The following is a 19967-nucleotide window of genomic DNA, read 5'->3' as shown; positions in this document are numbered from 1 at the left end:
AAGTTGGGTGTCAAAGGTCGGGGGTTAGGGTTTAAGTGGCTTTAATGGCAACAAAGAGAATGTTAACACTCAAATGAGATGCAACTTTGAGTTTGGAGTTAGGGTTGACTTGAATGTGCACAGATGGAGACGCCTTTAAGTCCTCTGGTGTTACGAGAAGAGAGATGGCCACTACTTGTGGCAGGTGCAAACAAATTAAGAGATTTTTTTAGAAACTGCTTGTTGGACAGTGATAAAGACTTCTTAAATATGTGCTTCAAACGGACCGCTTCACTCATTCTATTTACGTTTCAAAACTCAAAACTCACATTTGGGAAATACTATTTAAATAACATTGTGGGGACATATCTGTGTCTCACCTTCAGGACTGAATAATATTGGTGGTGTGAATATGACTGACAATAATCTGTATTAGTTCACAGAGATAATGGAGATGGATAAAGCTGCTTCCTATGAGGGTGCAGCGAGAAACAGCAACGTAAAGATGAACACTCAAAAGATTGAATTAATAACATCTGTTTGGAAGGGTGATGGAGAAATTAAAAGATGGTATCACTCGGGAAACAGGTCAAAATGTTTTGCTTTCCATACATTTTCTGCTTTGTCCGTTCACTGTCAAACTGGACTAAGTTCACTGTTGACAGCCCACACTGATCTGATGTGACTACCATGCAAAATTGGTGAAAATTTCAGAAGTAGCAGTATGTACAGGACCATTTTGCTTTTGTAAATTGTCGGTGGCCGACTGGTTAGAGCGTCAGCCTCACAGTTCTGAGGACCCGGGTTCAAACCCCGGCCCCGCCTGTGTGGAGTTTGCATGTTCTCCCCGTGCCTGCGTGGGTTTTCTCCGGGCACTCCGGTTTCCTCCCACATCCCAAAAACATGCATTAATTGGAGACTCTAAATTGCCCATAGGCATGACTGTGAGTGTGAAAGTTTGTTTGTTTCTATGTGCCCTGCGATTGGCTGGCAACCAGTTCAGGGTGTACCCCGCCTCCTGCCCGATGACAGCTGGGATAGGCTCCAGCACGCCCGCGACCTGAGTGAGGAGAAGCGGCTCAGAAAATGGATGGATGGAAATTGAGCCCCTGCTTTGAAGTGATATACTTTGCCAAATGGATTTGAGTCTGAAGAAGAAGAAAAGAGTTTACAATGTATTTAACAAACCATTAACCATTTTCAGGTGCAGATAAAAGCCTGGTCATCTGGCAGATATTAAATTTGACGTTTTTTTTTTTTTTATCTGAAATGTTATCTTTACACCAATGAACATAAACCAGCAGACACTACAATAACTAGATTGATTTCATGGCTTTTTGATACACATTCCCCAATGGTGTATGTGAATGTGTCACCTGCATTCATGATAACATTCCTCCATAATGTAGCTACATTATCATCCCATTGTAATCCTTCAACTGATGGTGTAGTGGTACACTCGCCTGACTTTGGTGCAGGCAGCGTGGGTTCAGTTCCCAGTCAGTGACGGTGTGAGTGTGAGTGCGACTGGTTGTCCGTGTCTATATGTGCCCTGCGACTAACTGGCGACCAGTTCAGGGTGTAGTCCGCCTTTCGCCCGAAGTCAGCTGGGATAGGCCCCAGCGTCCCGCGACCCTAACCAGGATAAGCGGTGTGGAAAATGGATGGATGGATGGATGGATGAATGGATGGATGTAATCCTTCAAAAGTGAGTTTGTGATGGAACAATACAACTCACTGCTTTTAGTGCTTTTGGCTTCAATTTCAAATTCCTTTCATTTCAAAGAATGCCATTGTAGTGGTGCCAGAAGAATGTACTCAGCCTTGTATTAAGGAAACTTTTAAACTATGCTTAGATCTGCACAATGGTATTCTATCACTCAAATGCTCTGTGATGCTCAATCAGGATGGCATGAACACTTTGGTTTAATCTGCCACTGTCTCCTTATTTTTGGAGTGATCTAAGACAAACATCATACTGAAGTCCATTTCTTCCTGACTGTTCCTGATCCAAATACAAAACTGTGACCCAATTTATCTGCCACTCTCTCTGCCTTTAGTGTACTTTATACCCCCATGATGTCTCATTCCAGCCTCACATTAACATCATCTCCTCAAAAAAATAAAATAAAATCGAAACAAAAAAAAAAGGCCATCGTGCTTGAGAGCTGTCATGATCAAATACTGTTGATGTTCCAGTGAAAGAGCTGAAGACAATGAAGAGGAGGGATAGACAGCTCCAGATTTTAAGGAGGCAATATAAAACATCCATTCGGTTAATCTTTTTAGCAAACTTTTTTCTCTCTCTTACTCATGATTGATATACCCTGCTTTGTGGCTGCCTTTTTTCTTTCCCTATCCAACACACACAGTAATAAATACACAAATCAAATCTCTTTTTGATCTTGATGTCTTAGCCAACTTAACCCCAACAACTCGAGAAAACAGTTGCCAAACAACTGTTTTCAGCAAAACAACTTTCAGCAAAACAACTATTTGTTGGAGGACTTTTAGTCTGGATTTAGTGTTCATCATAGTACTGAGTAGGGCTATGCACGAATTGGTGGTGACTCGAATCGGCATTTGAGTCTGCTGTAAAACACGAAAGCTGAATCAGAATTTTTGGATTCGAATCACAACGAATCAAAGAATAACATACTATTTACTTTATTCTCTCGAGAGCTGCAATGCTGTCACACTGCATTTACTTAAAAAAATACATAACATTTTCCGATTTTGGCCTTTTTTATGGCCGACACCATTTCTTCGTTTCTGCGCATGTACACATTGTAAATCCACAGAGATCGCCTCATAAAATTTGTTTAGAAAAAAAAAATAATAATAAAAAACTGGATCTCTGCAGAAGGAAACGTCCATTAACCCGGCCCCAAGGTGTTGCATTGATATTCATGGCACCGCCACAAATAAAGCCGAAAAGGAGCCATCGCCGGTTGACGGCCACCGCGTCAGAATGAATGGGAGAAGGTTTATCCAAAACAGCGTGGGAGATAGGCAGTCAGCTAGGTAGCTCTGGCTAGCTAGCCCTAGGAAGAAGCTGGTCCAAGGCAGGCGCGATTTGTGCCACCGACCGGCGCAAAACCCAGTGAGGGACCCCGGTTAAACAAGCCATTTTAAAGTAAGAAAATAATAAATAATAAGTAACTAAATAAAAACATTTTTCCAGAGGGAGACGTAACAAAATTGGATTTTTAATTTGTTGGACTATTATTTCAGAATAGTGCAAGGAGTAACAATTCGGTACTTATTTGGAAGTCTTTCATTTCTGTCAATAAGAATAATGAATGGGGATTTAGAGGGTGGGGGGGGGGGGGGGGGGGGGGGCTGAAACAACAGTTTTACTTCACTTCTATCTCAACCAAACCGGTCGAGGCAGACGGCAACCCCACACTGAGTCTTAGGTCTGTTTGAGGTTTCTTCCTAAGTGTGAGTTTTCTTTGTCTTCATCACTTAGTGCTTGCCCATTTCGGGGTTCAATTAGTCTCTTGATGTGTGAGGAGTGTGGTTCTAGACATGATCCATACTTAAAGTAGCTTCAGACAACTTCGGTTGTGAATTGGTGCTATACAAATAATATTCAATTTAATTGAAAATTGCATGAAAGCCGATAAACAGTGGTGTATTTTCTTTTGGAACCTGTGAGAGCTAATCCATGCAGTGTGTGTCCGATAAAGTGTTCAAAGTGGGGCTTTACATGGTCTCATCGTGTGTGTTTTTTGACAACAGTGTTTTTATGTCTTAATGATCAACATTATAGATAATCTAGATTAAGTAATGTGTATTTGTCTAAAATGGATACATATATATTCACATAGAGAGGTATGCATAGAATGTTGTGTGTAATGTGCGATTTTAATCATAAAGCTACAGATTGATTTACACTGCTCCGACTGTTAACACAGTGCATTAGGGTGCATCACACCATGAGTCCGTGGTCTGACGTGCCGCAGCAGCAAAGCGGCAATACCGAAAGCACAGACGGGGAAAGGCTCCACCACCGCCCACTTCTTCATCCTTCCCATAACCACACTGCAACAAAATATGTGGATCAAGGATCGGCCAGCTCCACAGCCACCTTAGGAACCACAAATGAGATGACCACCATGAGAGGACAGTCCTACTCAAACCCGAGTGACCGCCGAAGAAGTAGGTCAATATTATAGATAATCTACATCAAGAAATGTATATTCATCTAAATTGATGCATACATATTCACATAGAGAGGTATGCATAGAATGTTGTATGTGATGTGTTATTTTAATCATAAAGCTAAAGACTCATGTACACTACTCCTACTTCTACGCAGAATGGTAGTCCACAGCAGAGTTAATCATAGATGTGCCATAACATAACGACATGGCCACCCATAACTACTGGAAAAACTGAGAATTGCTCACGTCATAGTGTCACATTTCCTTAACCAAAATGAAAAACTCAACAAAGAAATCCCACAATGACACCACGACACCAAAATTTAAGTACAAACAAACACTCATCAGGGCTCTGGGTGTCTGGAGATGTGGTAATATAGAACTGTCGTAATATTGTGCTATGGTAAAGAGAGTGCCCTTCCTCAAGGTGTCGACTTTGTCAAGTTATTGGGGGCTTTATGCCCCTAGTAGGGTCCCCCAGGGCAAAAAGGTTCTAGGTGTGGGACAAGAGAAACAGAATATCAGAGTACCCACACTTATTGGAGTCCTTGAACGGTGTGCTGGAGAGCACTCCTGCAGAGCTGGGGATTCCGTCTTTGTCTCAGGGGACTTCACTGGTATCGTGGCCAATGACGGAAAGACCTGGAAGGGCGGGATTGGGAGAAACGCCACCCCCGATCTGAACCCAAGCAGAGGCTACTGTTTGAATCAATTCGACAGGGAGCAAAATCAAACAGAATTCAGACTGCTCAAGCATGACCAGACAATTAACAGTTTTAGAACTAGAGCAGTACTTACTGTCAAACATGTAAGCCAACAACATGTCAGCATTCACTTTTTAAGAGTAAGCGAGCATGCCAAAATGTTTCGGTAAGTTCTGTCTAGGTAGAGAAGGCTGCAATCGTCATTTGATCAAGTATGTACAATCTGAATGGCAAAGAGACAAGGCTAAATGATGATACTAAAGAGCCTAAAGTCATCTGACAAGCCAGGAGTCAGGCGAGGTACAGTGCTGATTTTTTTGGTCCAGATTTATAAAACAATCCGTTTTACAACTAAGCGCATTTCCATTTAACGTTATGCTCATAAAATAAAATGAGTGAATGTTAAACAATGCTTAATAATGAAACAATGCTTAATGTATAAGCCTTCACTCCAAAATATACCTGGACTGTAAATCATTTTGTGTAATAAAATGGGAAATGGGAATAAAATATAATGCCAGGACTCTAACCAGTGATGATCCCACAGCAGGGGTTACCAACATGGTGCACCCTGGCACCAGGTTGCCCCCAAAGACCACGTGAGGATCCCGTGGGGCTGTTCTAAATATAGCACACCAGTGATAGGGCATTGTGATTTCTTAGGAATGTTGTAAAAGTGATCATTTGAAAATGTAAACAGAATTATCGAAATAAACTGTTTCCAACCTTTACTAAACATTGTTGAGAAATCATACAATCATCAGTGTCTTCACATATAAATGAAATACAATTAATTATTCATCCATCCATTTTCTGAGCCGCTTCTCCTCACTAGGGTCGCGGGCGTGCTGGAGCCTATCCCAGCTGTCATTGGGCAGGAGGCGGGGTACACCCTGAACTGGTTGCCAGCCAATCGCAGGGCACATACAAACAAACAACCATTCGCACTCACAGTCATGCCTACGGGCAATTTAGAGTCTCCAATTAATGCATGTTTTTGGGATGTGGGAGGAAACCGAAGTGCCCGCAGAAAACCCACGCAGGCACGGGGAGAACATGCAGTTCTGAGGACCCGGGCTCAATCCCGGGTCCTCAGAACTGTGAGGCTGATGCTCTAACCAGTCGCCCACCGTGCCGCCATAATTAATTATTAATAATATTTAAATAAAGGTAATTTAGAGAATGTGTTATTTCAGAAGTGTGTATCAAATATCAAATTGGTAGTCATTTGAATTAATTAGTACCCAAGAAGTAGTTCTTAATTTCGAATCCGTGGGTGACGCCTGAAAGATCTCATAGAGGCATTTCTCTATGGGCCAGTGACCCAACGGTCCACAAGAACCGACTCCATGAACAGAAACACTTACAATAAAGGACTTCCTTACTTATCTGATGGTTATGTGTGCCCACATTAAAGTTGTTTAAGTGTAACAACCTCATAGAAACAGCAGGAAATCATTGACACATAAAAAAACACAGAGGGTGCACACTTAAATATGTGCACGTTCATCATGCACATGTACAACTGTGGACATGCGTCAGTGTTTGAAACAAGACTGAGGAATAAATCACTTGGACCAGATGTGTCAATAAAATGCGTGTCAAGGAAAGTAAGGGTGCATGGCGGTGTTGCGGTTACTGTTTGTGGTGAGGTGCAGTAAAAAGTCTATTTAACTCTGCTAATCAGTCCCAGATGACCAGAGACAAACACCACCAAGCCGTGTGTGAGTGTACAAATAGTTGTGACTGTATCATGACTAACTTCCCCTCACCAGAACTCACGTTCTTCCCAAAAAGCTCAAGTTGAGGTCCAACCTTTCCCGACAGAATCCCCTAATTACTCTATATGCGTGTGTACTTTGGTGCTTGGGTTTTTGTTTTCATGACAAGCTTTAAGTACCTGACTTGAGGATCACAAAGTTGCAAGTTTTAGACTTGCTATTGACTCAAAAAGCAGAGCCACTACAAGCAATGAAAAAACAAAACTGGGTATGTACAGGATGCCAGCTAGCTTCCAGAGCATTGCTTCCAAAGAACAGAAGAAAATGGAGGCAGTTAAACAATAATTGGTGGGCAGCATTCCCATCTAGGCAATGATGCATATTTAAGTATTAATGATGCATGGGTAAGTGTGTATATACAGTATTTCTATTAAATATGAATGTCACAGATATTGTAAACAGAATTTTCCCTTTGGGGGGTTATTTTTGACGAGCCCCGCGAAGATACAATTTGTTCCAGGTCGACCTCCAATTTGTTCCTTCCAATTTCTCAACTGCTTGTTCGTTGTTTATTTTTTATTATTTCATTTTAACTTTTGTTATTATTCTTTGTTGTACACCAAAGAACCAGACCACATATACAGGTATGCAATGGTGATGTGCCCCTGAGGTTCGTGCCTACCTCAACTGTAGTCAGGATGCAAACTAGCATCTCTGTTTATTTTTGTTCGGGCTCGATCTGGTTCAAAATATAATAATAATAATAATATATATATGTTTTAAATTATTATTATTATCACCCCAGTGAGGATAACTGGTACGGTAAATGGATGGATAATAACAATAATAATAATAATAATAATAATAATAATAACAGCACCATGCTTTTGTTATTAGCACATCTGCCTCACAGTTCTCCTTGTGCATGCGTGGGTTTTCTCCAAGTACTCCGACTTCCCCCCACATTCCAAAAATCATGTTAGGTTAATGTAAGACTCTGAATTGTCCATTGGTGTGAAATGTCCATCCATCCATCCATCCATCCATCCATTTTCTGAGCCGCTTCTCCTCACAAGGGTCGCGAGCGTGCTGGAGCCTATTCCAGCTGTCATCGGGCAGGAGGCGGGGTACGCCCTGAAATGGTTGCCAGCCAAACGCAGGTGTGAAATGTCAATAGTCTATATGTGCCTTGTGATTAGCTGGAGAGCAGTCCTTAAGAGGACAAGCTGTATAGAAAATAGACGGATATTAATATTCAAATTAAACTCAAACTAAAAATAATATTAAAATTAAACTAAAACTAAAATTTGCTCATTAAGATATAAATATTCATGTTTTACGTGGGTCCTCAGCCAATCGTAGCACTGTACTATGTATTCTTCTTCTCTTTTCACATTCTTTTTCCTGAACACATGACTTGAGGAGTCTGTTCTTTCTCTTGGAATACATATGTCACAAAAAAGCCACAAAAAGCCAGTGAAAAAGAAAAACACGGCCAGTTAATCCTTAATGCTTGCTCAACTAAGATCTTGCTCGATATGCTGATGTCTCACACGACAATTAAGACTCTGGAATTGACTGGAAGCCACATTAATAGTTAGGGCTGGCCGATATGGCCTTTAAATATAATCCCAGATTTTTTTCCCCAAATCCGATTTCCAATTTCAATTGATTTTTCCAATGACATTATTCGAAACTTGGAGAAAGCGACCCTTTAAACACAACCCTTAATACATTTTAACAAAACATTTTAAATGTTTGACAATTTGACATCAACACATTAACAAAAAGATTCCCTTTGGGAATAATATATAACCACAAAACTGTCACTGAATAAAACATGACTAAAAGGTGCTGCTTCCGAACAAAATTAACCTTTGACACTGAAAATGTAAACCAAATCCTTTATGCAGTATACTGCACTCCAGGTAAATACCAGGTAGGTTGCCTCGTTTTACTAAACATTTTTTGACAAGGAAAATAAGGAGGTTTTGGTCATGCCCTGTTCTTATCTGTCATGTTACTATATCACCCCTACACTGAGACCCCCTCTCTAATGGGGCACATAGGGATAGAGAGGTATTTCTAGGCTATATTATCCATCTGTAGAAAGTTTATTCCATGTTTCTGTAATGTTTGGTGAACTTCCGGAGGCTCTTATTGGGTAATCACACCAGCGGAAGTCGTTGGGTAAAATGTGATAGACTCTGATTTGATTGAAATAAACCTTGGTGAAATGTGCAATGCATTTAGATAAGTCATAGTACAGATTGTATGTAACAGATGCTTCCATCATTCAAATGGATCAGTCTGTGGATAAATGACTTGACGCCTATTTGTTTTGACACTGTTCAGTGTCGATGGACTCCAGTATTGCCTTCCTTCATTTATCAAATGTGAAAAAATTCATCCCATGTTGTCTTTTTCTGAGCGGGTGTTGTCCCTTACGTGCTACACGCTTTACATACTTTGCAGCAGACTGCTTGCATTGTCTGTCAAATGACTGACAAAAAGGTGCCTCTCAAGTAAACTAGCTCCTCTTTGTTCGCCGCAATGTCATCAGTGCAAACAGTGTGCGTCAGCAGGCTATGGAAGAGGGGGGAAATCAATTTATTTGGTTTTATGAAAATATCAATGTGACCCCCCCCCCCCCCCCCAAAAAAAAATATATCTATTTATCTATTAAATCAATAAACCACCCAGCCCCATTTATCGTTATTGAATTCCAAATTGTACAACCTTAGGGACAGTCAACATCAGAAGTTCCACTGTACTGTCTTGGAATGTCTTATCCAGGTTTCAGGTGACAGTCACCCCCACATCAGCAAAAGATTTCTCTGTTCTTCCCTCATTCAACCGATCAAATGACAAAGAGGCCTCTGCTGCAGAAGAAGGCAGCTGCTTCTTCATTTACAGTAGGTGAACGGAGCAAAAATCAACTTGCCGTTGTGTGATAGTTTCACTTCGTTACGTCTTGAAACGATAAAACTGGCGTGGCAGTTGACTGACTTAATGGCTCCTAGTTGAGAAAGCAGTGTGCCATCATTGCAGTGTTGTACATAGTCCATCAATGAATTCAACTAAGAAGCATGAGACCAATACTGGAGGACTTTTAGCATTGTGTGTCCGTGTCCTCTTCTTCTGACTCTCATTTACAAGAAGAAGAGCAGTTTAAAGCACCACGATCATATTGATCATATTTCATATTTATCATCTATTACTGTGAGGTCATAATGACAATTTTAACACATATGATAAAAAGCTTTTTTTTTTTTTTTTTTTTTTTTTTTTTTAATACTGCAAACTCATGCCAGGCTATCTCCACCTCTTCCAACCACTACGGGGCCAGGGAAGCGCACCAAGTTTGAGCAAAGCACGGCGCGCTCACACTAATCAAACAACCCAGACAGGAGTCAAACGTGTCCAAGTGTTGTATGATTTGCCATGTGTTAGTGTTTTTTCCATTACCTGCCTGTTCTACTGATCAATCAATTGACTGCAGTATGTCTAGTCTTTACGGACTGTAGGCCTACCATTGCAGTTGGTAACCCAATGGAGAGGTTCCAAAAAGAGATATGGTTCTGATCAGTTAGTGTGGTACTGGAACTAACTGAAACGGAAGTATAGACTTTCTCTTGACATTTCAATGGATAGCAAGCTAGCGCTAAATAGACTGACAGATAAACAGAAGCTGTCTGTTGATGTCTACCTGTCTGTGGCTCCATCTCTATCGCTAGCCTGTCTTCGTGCCTGACTGAGATTGAATCAGTGCAACCTGACCTTACGGTTGTCTCTGGTCTTTTTCAGACTGACTGGTTGGTGGAATGACCTCTGGTCCGATTACCTACTCCAGACAAACTTGCACAGACGGACACACATCTTGGTATACACGAATGCACTCTGTTAAAACAGGCGGTGCATTCACTCATACTGGCTCTCGGCCTTGACTCGACCCATCCAGCCATCAGCACCACAGGCCTGTGAGTGTTTCACACAGTCTAATCCACAGTACTGCATCTGCAAAAAGATCCAACTATGCAGACAAGGTTGATGTTTTTTTGTAAGAGTTATAGTTTACATCAAGGCAGAATTTGGAATTATGACAACATGCCAACATACACTGTATATGTGTGCAGACAAAAGGGCTAAAATTAAGTTATGACAACATACTAGAAAAAGTATTGGAAAACCCAGAGACGCGGCCGAAAGAGAGGTGCCGGGATTTAGATTCTATTGGCTAGACTCTAGCCGCATACACTTAAGGGAGCCACAAACACAGGGTTCACCGACATGAAGCCAGAGGAAGAATGTGTGTTTGAGTCAGTGTGTGGTGACGGAGGAGGATGAGAAAAACTCAATTTTCTCCTGCTATTGTTAGAGTTTCTGGTGATGCTATCAAAATTCTTCTTCTTTCAAATGTTATATTCATTCAATTAATTAATTCTTTCAGTCAGAATTTCCCACTAATCAATCACTCTATCATTTGGTGTTCTATTAAAGCTTCAGGGAGTGATGCTGCTCACCAGGTTGTTGCTTCCTCATTTGATAAAAGTTTGAGCTTCTTTCTACTTTTGTCCAAACTAAACATCTGGAAGTCACACATTCAAGTACCTCATTGCTCTTCATTGCTTACCTGCCTGCCAACCGGTATACAAACATAGATGGAAATTATGATGTCGCTAAGGCAGAAATGAAAATTAGATTTTGCAAAGGGCCGTGCCTGAAACCACACCCTAATTCCCTCAATCACTACTTGCTGTATAACACACACTAAGTCATTTACTCAGTAGTGAGGATTATGTTGGGACTGCACACATCGATGGATCATAATTTACACGTTATCTAGTCATCACCCTCAGATGTGGAGTGCTGAATTTAATATATAATTAACGTGTTACTCAAACGTCATATATCTTTGTGATTACAGTTAATAAAGCAGCACTGTATCGCCCTTGCTAACATGTGAAATATGGCTCAGCACTGGGGGATTTTGTGTATGACATGAGCATCACGTTATTTCCATGGTGGAATATTTGAGGGCAGTGGATGGATAAATGCACACACTCAGAACTCAGACACCCAAGTAAAATGGCAGAGGATAAATACAGAGTATAGAAAACGTGGCATGATTTCACACAGCAGTGGACAGTTTGCTGCACAACGCACCGCAGGGTTTAGTTGACAAACTGTAAACAAAGTCCTGGAAGCCTTGGTGCATTGTGTTAGCTGCAGAATCTTGCAGACAAAGTGAAGAAATCCTGGTGGTGAAAAAAACATTATGGCCATTAGCTAAATAAGGCAAACAAACTCAGAGACTCTTCATGACCAGTCTGTTTCATTTTGGACATCTGACTACTGCCCTCCACTTCATAAACTTCACCAAATGTTCCTGTTGTCACACCTCCATTCCAGAGACCCCAGCACACACACACACACACACACACACTCACATCTTACTGGAAGAAAGTCATCTAGGGGCCACTCTCATTACCCACGGCACAGGTGGCGAGAGTTTATTCTGAATGGAGGAGGACCAGACCGAACCGTGGTTTTCTACGTCAACATGTGCCCCCATCCCACCATTAGAGCCATTGGGGCTGAACTTTGTGGTTAATGACTTTCCCACCCAGTACACACCATGCACATGTTGAAGCTGTTAACGATAAGTGGCTTTTCAAACTTTGGTAACGTCCTAATGTCCCTGGTAATCTTAACATTCCACACAACAGAGGTTGCAGTATGGGACAGCAATTTGAGAGAGATGACTCATTTTGTCAACTACAAACTAAAATAAAAATAACAATTCAAATACACCTGTAAGTATTGGTAATGGTCAACAACTATGTGAGATGAAAATTAAAACAAGCCAGTCGAAACCACTTTAGAAACAAATAACTGAATTAAGATGCCAGAATTACTCAGGTTATTCAGCTGTAAAGGCAATACGGTATTCATATAAAAAAAAATATATATATATTATTAAGCAATATTCCAACCAGCAATTGTGAATTTTACAATTGACCATGTCCGTGCGTCACCACGGCTTCCATCAGTGTCAACAGTTTGTGTATATTGTGCTCAACTTGAGTTCTCAGAATTGGGTTACTGCGTCGACAAAAAATGTTAGGTAAATTATTCACAATATTATAGAAATGCTCAGTTTTGATGATATATCACAGAAGTATGCATTTCAGAATATAATTGTTTTTGTTTTTGTAGTTTTCATGGATGCACAATTGTATTGCATGACACCGATGGGGAGTTTGGATTACCTTGTATAGCAACAGGACGGGGATAAAATATTAGCAACAACAACTCTCAGTCATGCTGCTCTTTACCATATATATATATATTATACATAATGTGACATCCACAATGTCAATCAAACAGACGACATACTCTAGATAGATAGATATTGCTCATCGACTGACCTGGATGTGTCTGAATGCAGCAGTAATCTGAGTCATGTGCAAGGTGAGACACCTGGAGGTGCATCTGGCGCTGTTCATCTGCTCCTCAACATCCTCCTGCTCCGCTGAACTCCGGCGAGCACGCGTCACCGCGAGGACCACGCACAGGACCGCCAAAACGGCCCCGCGAGCTGACATGACACCGGTCCGGGGGAAATACGACTTGGACTGATTATCCTATTACGTCTGTAGTCCGCTTGTCCAGCTCGTCTAAGTCCCGTTATGTCTCGGGGTCCTCGGTGGTAACGTGAACGTTCGTGCCTGCCAGTAGTGCCAGCAAGCAGCGAGGGAGTGAAGCGGCTCTTCGCGGAGTGGTCACGCCTACCACAGAGGCAAGTGCAGCCTCGGGGGTTTGACGTTTACTGTGACTTTAAGGCACACCTGTACTGGAAAAACCCAGAAAAACGAAGTTTCTGTGGAAACATCTCTTACATATGAGAACTTTGGGAAAGAGTCCATTGTCAGCCTTATGTCAAGATGGGTTCCAATATGGTGCCCTCGCATGTCACTGTCAAGACTTTCTTTCCAGGGCTTTGGGTATACTCCAGTAACTGCTGCATTTACGTTGCACCTACTGTGGGCTGACCCATTAATGGACTATGCCAGGGGGGTCCAAGTAATGGCCCGGCGGCCATTTGGGGCCGCTTTTTATGCCGCCTGCTTGACAAAAAAAAAAAAAAACTCAATATACAATTTGATATGCTCCACAGTCAATAATTGCATTCTGACAGGAAGGCTCAGATTCAAACCACAAACCTCAAAACTGTGAGGCAGACGTCTTAACCATTAGGCCACCGTGCTACTCATTTTCTAAATTAGAGATTAAAAAGTAGGATTTCAAATGAGCAAAGTCAATTGAACACACTGTTTGTTTTTGTTTTTGCTTACATGATGCACTGTACAGTATAACTAAATTATAATCCATCCATCAATACAACAATTTTTATGCCGCTTGTCCTAGTCGGGTTCACAGGTGAGTTGGAGTTTATCCCACTGGGCTTTCGTCAACAGGACTAATTGCCAGCCAATCACAGATGAGTTATAATGATGCACAGATAAAATAATGTGTAAGATGTAACCGATGATATGTGACAATGTAGACGTGCGGTACAAGAGCAAAAAGAGATTCCTTGTAGGTTGTACATCAAATAAATGCAGTTTTTTACTTGCAAACAATGACAACAACTGCAGAGAAGTGAGACTTGAACTTGAAAGAGAATGATCACATGCTCACATTTGCATTTAGGCACCTACATTACACATGCTGTGGCTCCCTTGTGCAATGCAGATCTCCAGGCTTCAAGTTAGCATCTCATTTTTTTATACAGTCAGCGACTCTTTTTTATAATACATTTTATTTTCACTTACCATAATAAATACCCAATTTTATACTGGAAAACAATTTCATTCCTAATATATATGGGTCCAAGTAGTAACTTGTGAAAATAAGCAGCAGGCTGTTGAGGGAGCACAAAATCAGTGTTGCTGGCATGGGATAAAACATCACAAGAGACCATTCAAGATAGAAACAGCCAATTCTTTCACATTGGCAGGCTGTTGTTCCAGGCTTATTAACACTTTTCCTGTGGTGGACGAAATATTCTGGTCATTGACTTTAACAACGCTCATAATAATTCTGTCTTGGTCCCTTGGACTGTTAGGTTAATGTTATATGAGGTACTATTAGTCTGAAGCATCAGTGAGTCGCTGCCCGGTAAGCTACTTTGAAGTACTTTTTTTTTTTTTTTTTTTTTTAGGGATGAGCCGGGGGGGTTATATCCAGGGCCAGTATATAAATCCGAGGGATTTCAAAATGATTGATAAACTATCGAAAAAAACTCTTTTCATTTTTCCCCCTTACCATTCAATATTTATGAAAATGAAACCGTGTAAATCATTTTGTTGGATGAAGCATGATTTGCTGGACACAGCGGGACACTATACACTGCTTTTTCTATGACACAGAAAAAAATAAAAATAAACATATTTTGCATACCACCACCATTATTCATGATTTAGTATATTATCCTTTGTGTTTTCAAATGCTGCTAATGATCACGTTAATGTGTCTAAGAATGTACCATCTTAAATTTACAAGTAAGAGACTTAACCATCTCGCATGAATCTTTTGAAATGTAATAAAGTTCAAGTAAATATACTGTACCTCAAAATCACTTTACTATAATTAGATAAACATGAACATTGTCAGATTTTTTTTTTTTTGAAAGTGTGTTTGTCTCCTTTCAAATACAAGTGGCGTTAGCACTCACAAGGAAAGTGTTTATCATAAGTTGCCCCTGAAATGTATGTAAAATATGTGAATACCTCTCTGACCTTGTCATAATGGGGCATTATTGTCATTATATGGTAAGCATTTTGACACCTTTAGATGATAGATGGATTGTGCAGATGGATGTAGCACTCTGGCCCATGGATTGATGTGTCATGCATGTCATTGATTTATGTCTTCTCCCTATCCCTACTGGGACCCAGGCAGTCCAAATCTTAAAATGATATGCAGCTACACATACAGTAGTTGATCATTATCCAAATACTCAAAGGATTATTGTCATATTTTGCTTTAATGGTACTTAGATTTCTGACTAAACCATTAGTGGCACAAAGACCCTTCCCCACACATACTTACAACATTACATACACACACATGGGCTTGTGATCATTCGCATACACGCAACTGAAGCATTTGCTGTCTGTCCAAGTTTGCTCGTTGATTGAAGCCAAATGTTGTTGAATTAACTTGAAAGACGGCAATGTTTCAACAAAAGTGCAAGACAACAAGGACGGACAGACACCAGGACAGGACCATACAGATGGTTGGCAGATTAGCAGCTTTAAAGCATACATTTTTTTACATTTTTAATATCTACTATTACTATTCAATTTAAAACAGTAAGGATGTGAAGAAAGACTTAACTGTGCATCATTTGTATTTTAACTCACTCAGAAAATAAAATAATACAGACGATATTAATGCAAAATGACAGCCTTCCAAACTGAGATGTGTAACCCAAGTCTTATTTTCCCAACGGGCATGTTCAGAGGCCAAATCCTCCTCAATCTAATCTTCTCACTATGAAGGCACAGTGGCTTTAAATAAAAATGTTTGGGTCAAAACAGGAGGTCATGGAAGGATCACGACATAGACTCTATCTGCACATATGTCTTCGAAGCTTTGAAGACAGATAAATCTCCAACCATAACAAATTTCACTTGATTGCCAGGTTCAATGCTGTCAAGCGCACACAGAAAAAAGTGTTGCTATCGTCCCCAACTATAGTATAAGACCAATCAGAAGGTCAAATTGAATCCAATGGCAAATTGAGGCGCAAACATGAAGTTAACAAAACAGTGGATAAATAAAGCTTTGATAACATAACACAAGTAGATATTGATGCACACTGTGATGTCATCCAAAATATATATATTTAATTTTCTGACTCATTTAAACATGGGCTTAAACTGAAAAAGTGATTTCAGAACCTCGTTCATTCCACTTTATTCCAAAATACCTGTGCAATCAATCCACTTGTCTGGGGGACTAGGGACTACCACAAAGAGGATTCGTTGGTTGGACTCTGCCACATGGAGTTGTACGGCGCTGGCTCATAGTGAGACCCTGACTTGGGGACTGAAAGGTCAGCGTCTTCAATAAACCTACCTTGCATGTTTTTGGAATGTGCGAGGAAACCGGAGTACCCATGCAGGCACGGGGAGAACATGCAAACTCCACAGAGTAAGGCCAGAGCCCGGATTACTCATGACCTTGAACTATGAGGCAGAAGTGCTAACCACTCAAACTTGCAGTGGCTATGTAAAACCTAAAAACCTGTAGAAAGAGTCCATGAAGTTTGTAAAGTCTTGAGAGTTCCGTATTGTATTCTGTTAAATACGGAACATCATGTGACCAAACCCGGAAACAGGTTATCTGACTTATTGGGTCTGCTGTGCTAACAAGCATGACTATGGTTTGATTACATAATTGTTTGAAGTCGAACTTGCTAAAATGTATTTTTCATGCTTGGATGGTGTCTTTGGTCAAAAGGTAAATAGATTTGTCATTTGTTTACAGTGCAATGAAAAAGTATTGGCCCCTTATCAAGCTTTTATATTTTTACATAGTTTCCCCACTTTAATGTTTAAGATCAAGCAAAAGCAAATATAAGACAAAGATATTCCAAGTAAATAATGGTGTGGTAATGCTATGGCATGACCTTAAAAAGGCCGTTCATGGTTGCAAACCCTCCATCGTTACTAAATTAAAACAATTCTGCAAGAAAGAGTGGGCTAAAATATTTACACAAAGAGGTGAAAAACTCATTTCCAGTTATGAGAAAATGCTTGCTCTCAGTTGTTGCTGCGGAAGGTGGCCCAACCAGTTATCAGGTTTAGGGGGCCATTACTTTTTCACACAGGGCCAAGTATCTTTGAATAGCTTTTTTTTTTCGCTTGATAAATAAAATCGCCATTTAAAAACTGCAATTTATGATTACTTGGGTGATCTTCGACAATTTGTTTTTATCTTAAACATTAAAGCGGGAAAATTGGAAAAAAAAATAAGAATTTGAAAAGGGGGCCAATACTTTTTCATGGCACTGTATACAAATATGATATGATATATGTGAACACGAATGAAGGCTAAACATCAAATATTGAAATCTGTGGTGTCTCTGTGGTATATTGTGTTTAAAAAAGACATAGTAGCATTATAGCATCTACGGTTGCGTTGTAATGGCCCCCTTTGCCATTCACCCAAACTGGGAGGAAGTGCTTCGACCCGTTTTGCCGAACGCGGAAGTAGGTTGCGCAAATACCGGATTAGAGAGTGGCCAAGCAATTCAGTCACATGATTGTGTCTACGGACACGTGCAAGTGAATGGACACCGTTACGAATGCACAATAAAGGTCAGGAGTGTCCTAAAGTTGCTGTGCAGGCACAATGAGGATGAAGGACTCAGCCCCCTGAAGGGCAAGCCAAGGGGCCCATTCGGGGACAACCACTTACGGCAGGGGACTCAGGATGGTCTGACATCCCCACCGGGGCGCCTCAACCAGCCACCAAGAGGAGAAGGCATCAACCCACCGGCTTCGAAAATAGAACCACGTGGAAGTCGACCAGCATGGCCTGTTTCAACATTGGAGGTTTCACTGTACTATACTGTGAGCAATATTTTACCTCCAATGCACAGGAAGAAGTAGAAGACAGACATGACCTCTGTCTTCAAGGTCTTCAGGGTCTTAGTGTCTACTGGAGGACAACAAAACTGCTTCATCTGCAAAGAGTAGAGATGATCCTGAGGTCCTTAAACTGGACACTCTAGTCGTAGTGGCTTTGCCATGAAATTCTGTCAGACAGTATCAAGTTCACAACACTCACTTGGAATATGTTCAAAAGAATACACAACTCTTGCTACGGCTGTATGGGAGTCGTAAAATTGTGAAGCAGCAGCTGGATTCGCTAAAGTACAGGTATACAATCTCACAAATCAATCTTGCCAAACTTCAAAACTGAAACAAGTGTGGAGAGGAAAGAGCAGGTCAACTGTTTCGTGGCCAGGAGGCAGCATTGTTCCTCCCAGGGCAGAGGTTCAACAATGGACCAGGCATCCTTTCAAGCAAGCACCCTGTCATAATCTTTCACCAGGTGTGGAGCTGTGTAATCCTCCTGTACTTGGATGGGATTATGTAACACTAACATGAGTCATTGATCTCTTGCCTGAAAGTGTTCATGTACCATATATCTTGATGTCCAAACCTGGTGGTTAAAATGGCAGGTCCACGCGTAGCCGAGGTTTCCAAAGGCAAAGTTTGAATTGGGTTCAGATCAGGCACGCCAGATGTTTCAATGAGCCTCTTCTAGGTATTGACATCCTTGAGGACATTCAAGTCCCCCAACAGGATTGTGCAGTGAACTATGAATTTCAAAACAAAAGTTATCCAAGAACATGAAATGAGACATTTCAAAAATTTTTGTTGTAATTGTTTGTGTACAAACAATTCAATTTTGTATTTATCTGAATATGATGATTGCCTCTATTGCTGCCAACAACTATGCTGCGGTTGTGTAATGACTGTTTTGATTTATCTCTATAAAAAGATGGAGTTTCATCACAGATGTCGCTTCTTGACTATAGTCACTGCAAACCACATTATCACTCCTTATGAACTACAAAACAGTTAGAGTGTTTCCTATTTGAAACATGCCACTGATCTAATTCAGAATGTGTTGTCTATAGCCCTGTTACATGTAATTGTTTATGTCACAAGCTCTTTTATGTATTTGCATTCCAAGAGCAAAGCTATTGAAGTGGTCTTAGTTAATCCCCAACAGCTGGAACAATGCAGTCCCATATGTTAACCATCAAACATCCCTATGTCACTTCCAAAGTCCTCAATCAAGCTGCTTTTCGGGTTTTGTTTCATCAACCTGTGGTCCGTCACGTTATTACACTGTGGTTGGGTCCAAGATGCAACTTGGGGCGCAAGAACACTGTAACTCAGTGGAGTTACAGTGTCACTATGTGGCACGGAAGGGTCATTGCAAGATAGCCATTGTTTTTCCACATCAGTTATTTTACTACTGTGGAAACTCCAACATTTGAAACGTACATATATGGTGTACATGTAACGTTGACATTCATACTGCAGTCCAAAACATGCAGGATAATGAATCGGAAAATGGATTGATAGATATTACTGATGGTTGTCGTTGTAATGGTTAGTGTCAATAAAAACAATTTGGTCATATTTTGGATATTAGGAAAATAATGAAGACGGGTGGCAAGAAAACGTACATGAGACTATGATTGAGAATGTCCAGAAATGTCGATGTTTAGAGAAAAAGGTGAGAATGACTTGAGAAAACAATGCAAAAGTGAAAACATTTTGTGATTTCTTTTCCCCCGG

The 19967-nt window shown here is 40.7% G+C and overlaps 1 protein-coding gene across 6 annotated transcripts in view; it reads right to left on the bottom strand.

The window, feature by feature from the left end:
- The window catches only part of anos1b (anosmin 1b), a 39610-nt gene extending 26299 nt beyond the window's left edge, over positions 1-13311 (bottom strand). For 5 of the 6 annotated variants that reach the window (XM_061684565.1, XM_061684578.1, XM_061684569.1 and 2 more), the window contains exon 1: positions 13005-13311. In XM_061684565.1, coding sequence (XP_061540549.1) covers positions 13005-13181 — 177 coding nt within the window. In that variant the 5' untranslated portion in view covers positions 13182-13311. The remainder of the gene's footprint in view (positions 1-13004) is intronic. The other variant, XM_061684573.1, reaches the window with a different exon arrangement.
- Positions 13312-19967: the final 6656 nt, after the last annotated feature.

Source organism: Phycodurus eques, chromosome 8, assembly GCF_024500275.1.
Source record: "Phycodurus eques isolate BA_2022a chromosome 8, UOR_Pequ_1.1, whole genome shotgun sequence".
Lineage (NCBI taxonomy): Eukaryota > Metazoa > Chordata > Actinopteri > Syngnathiformes > Syngnathidae > Phycodurus > Phycodurus eques.
This window is presented reverse-complemented; position numbering and strand designations above follow the sequence as displayed.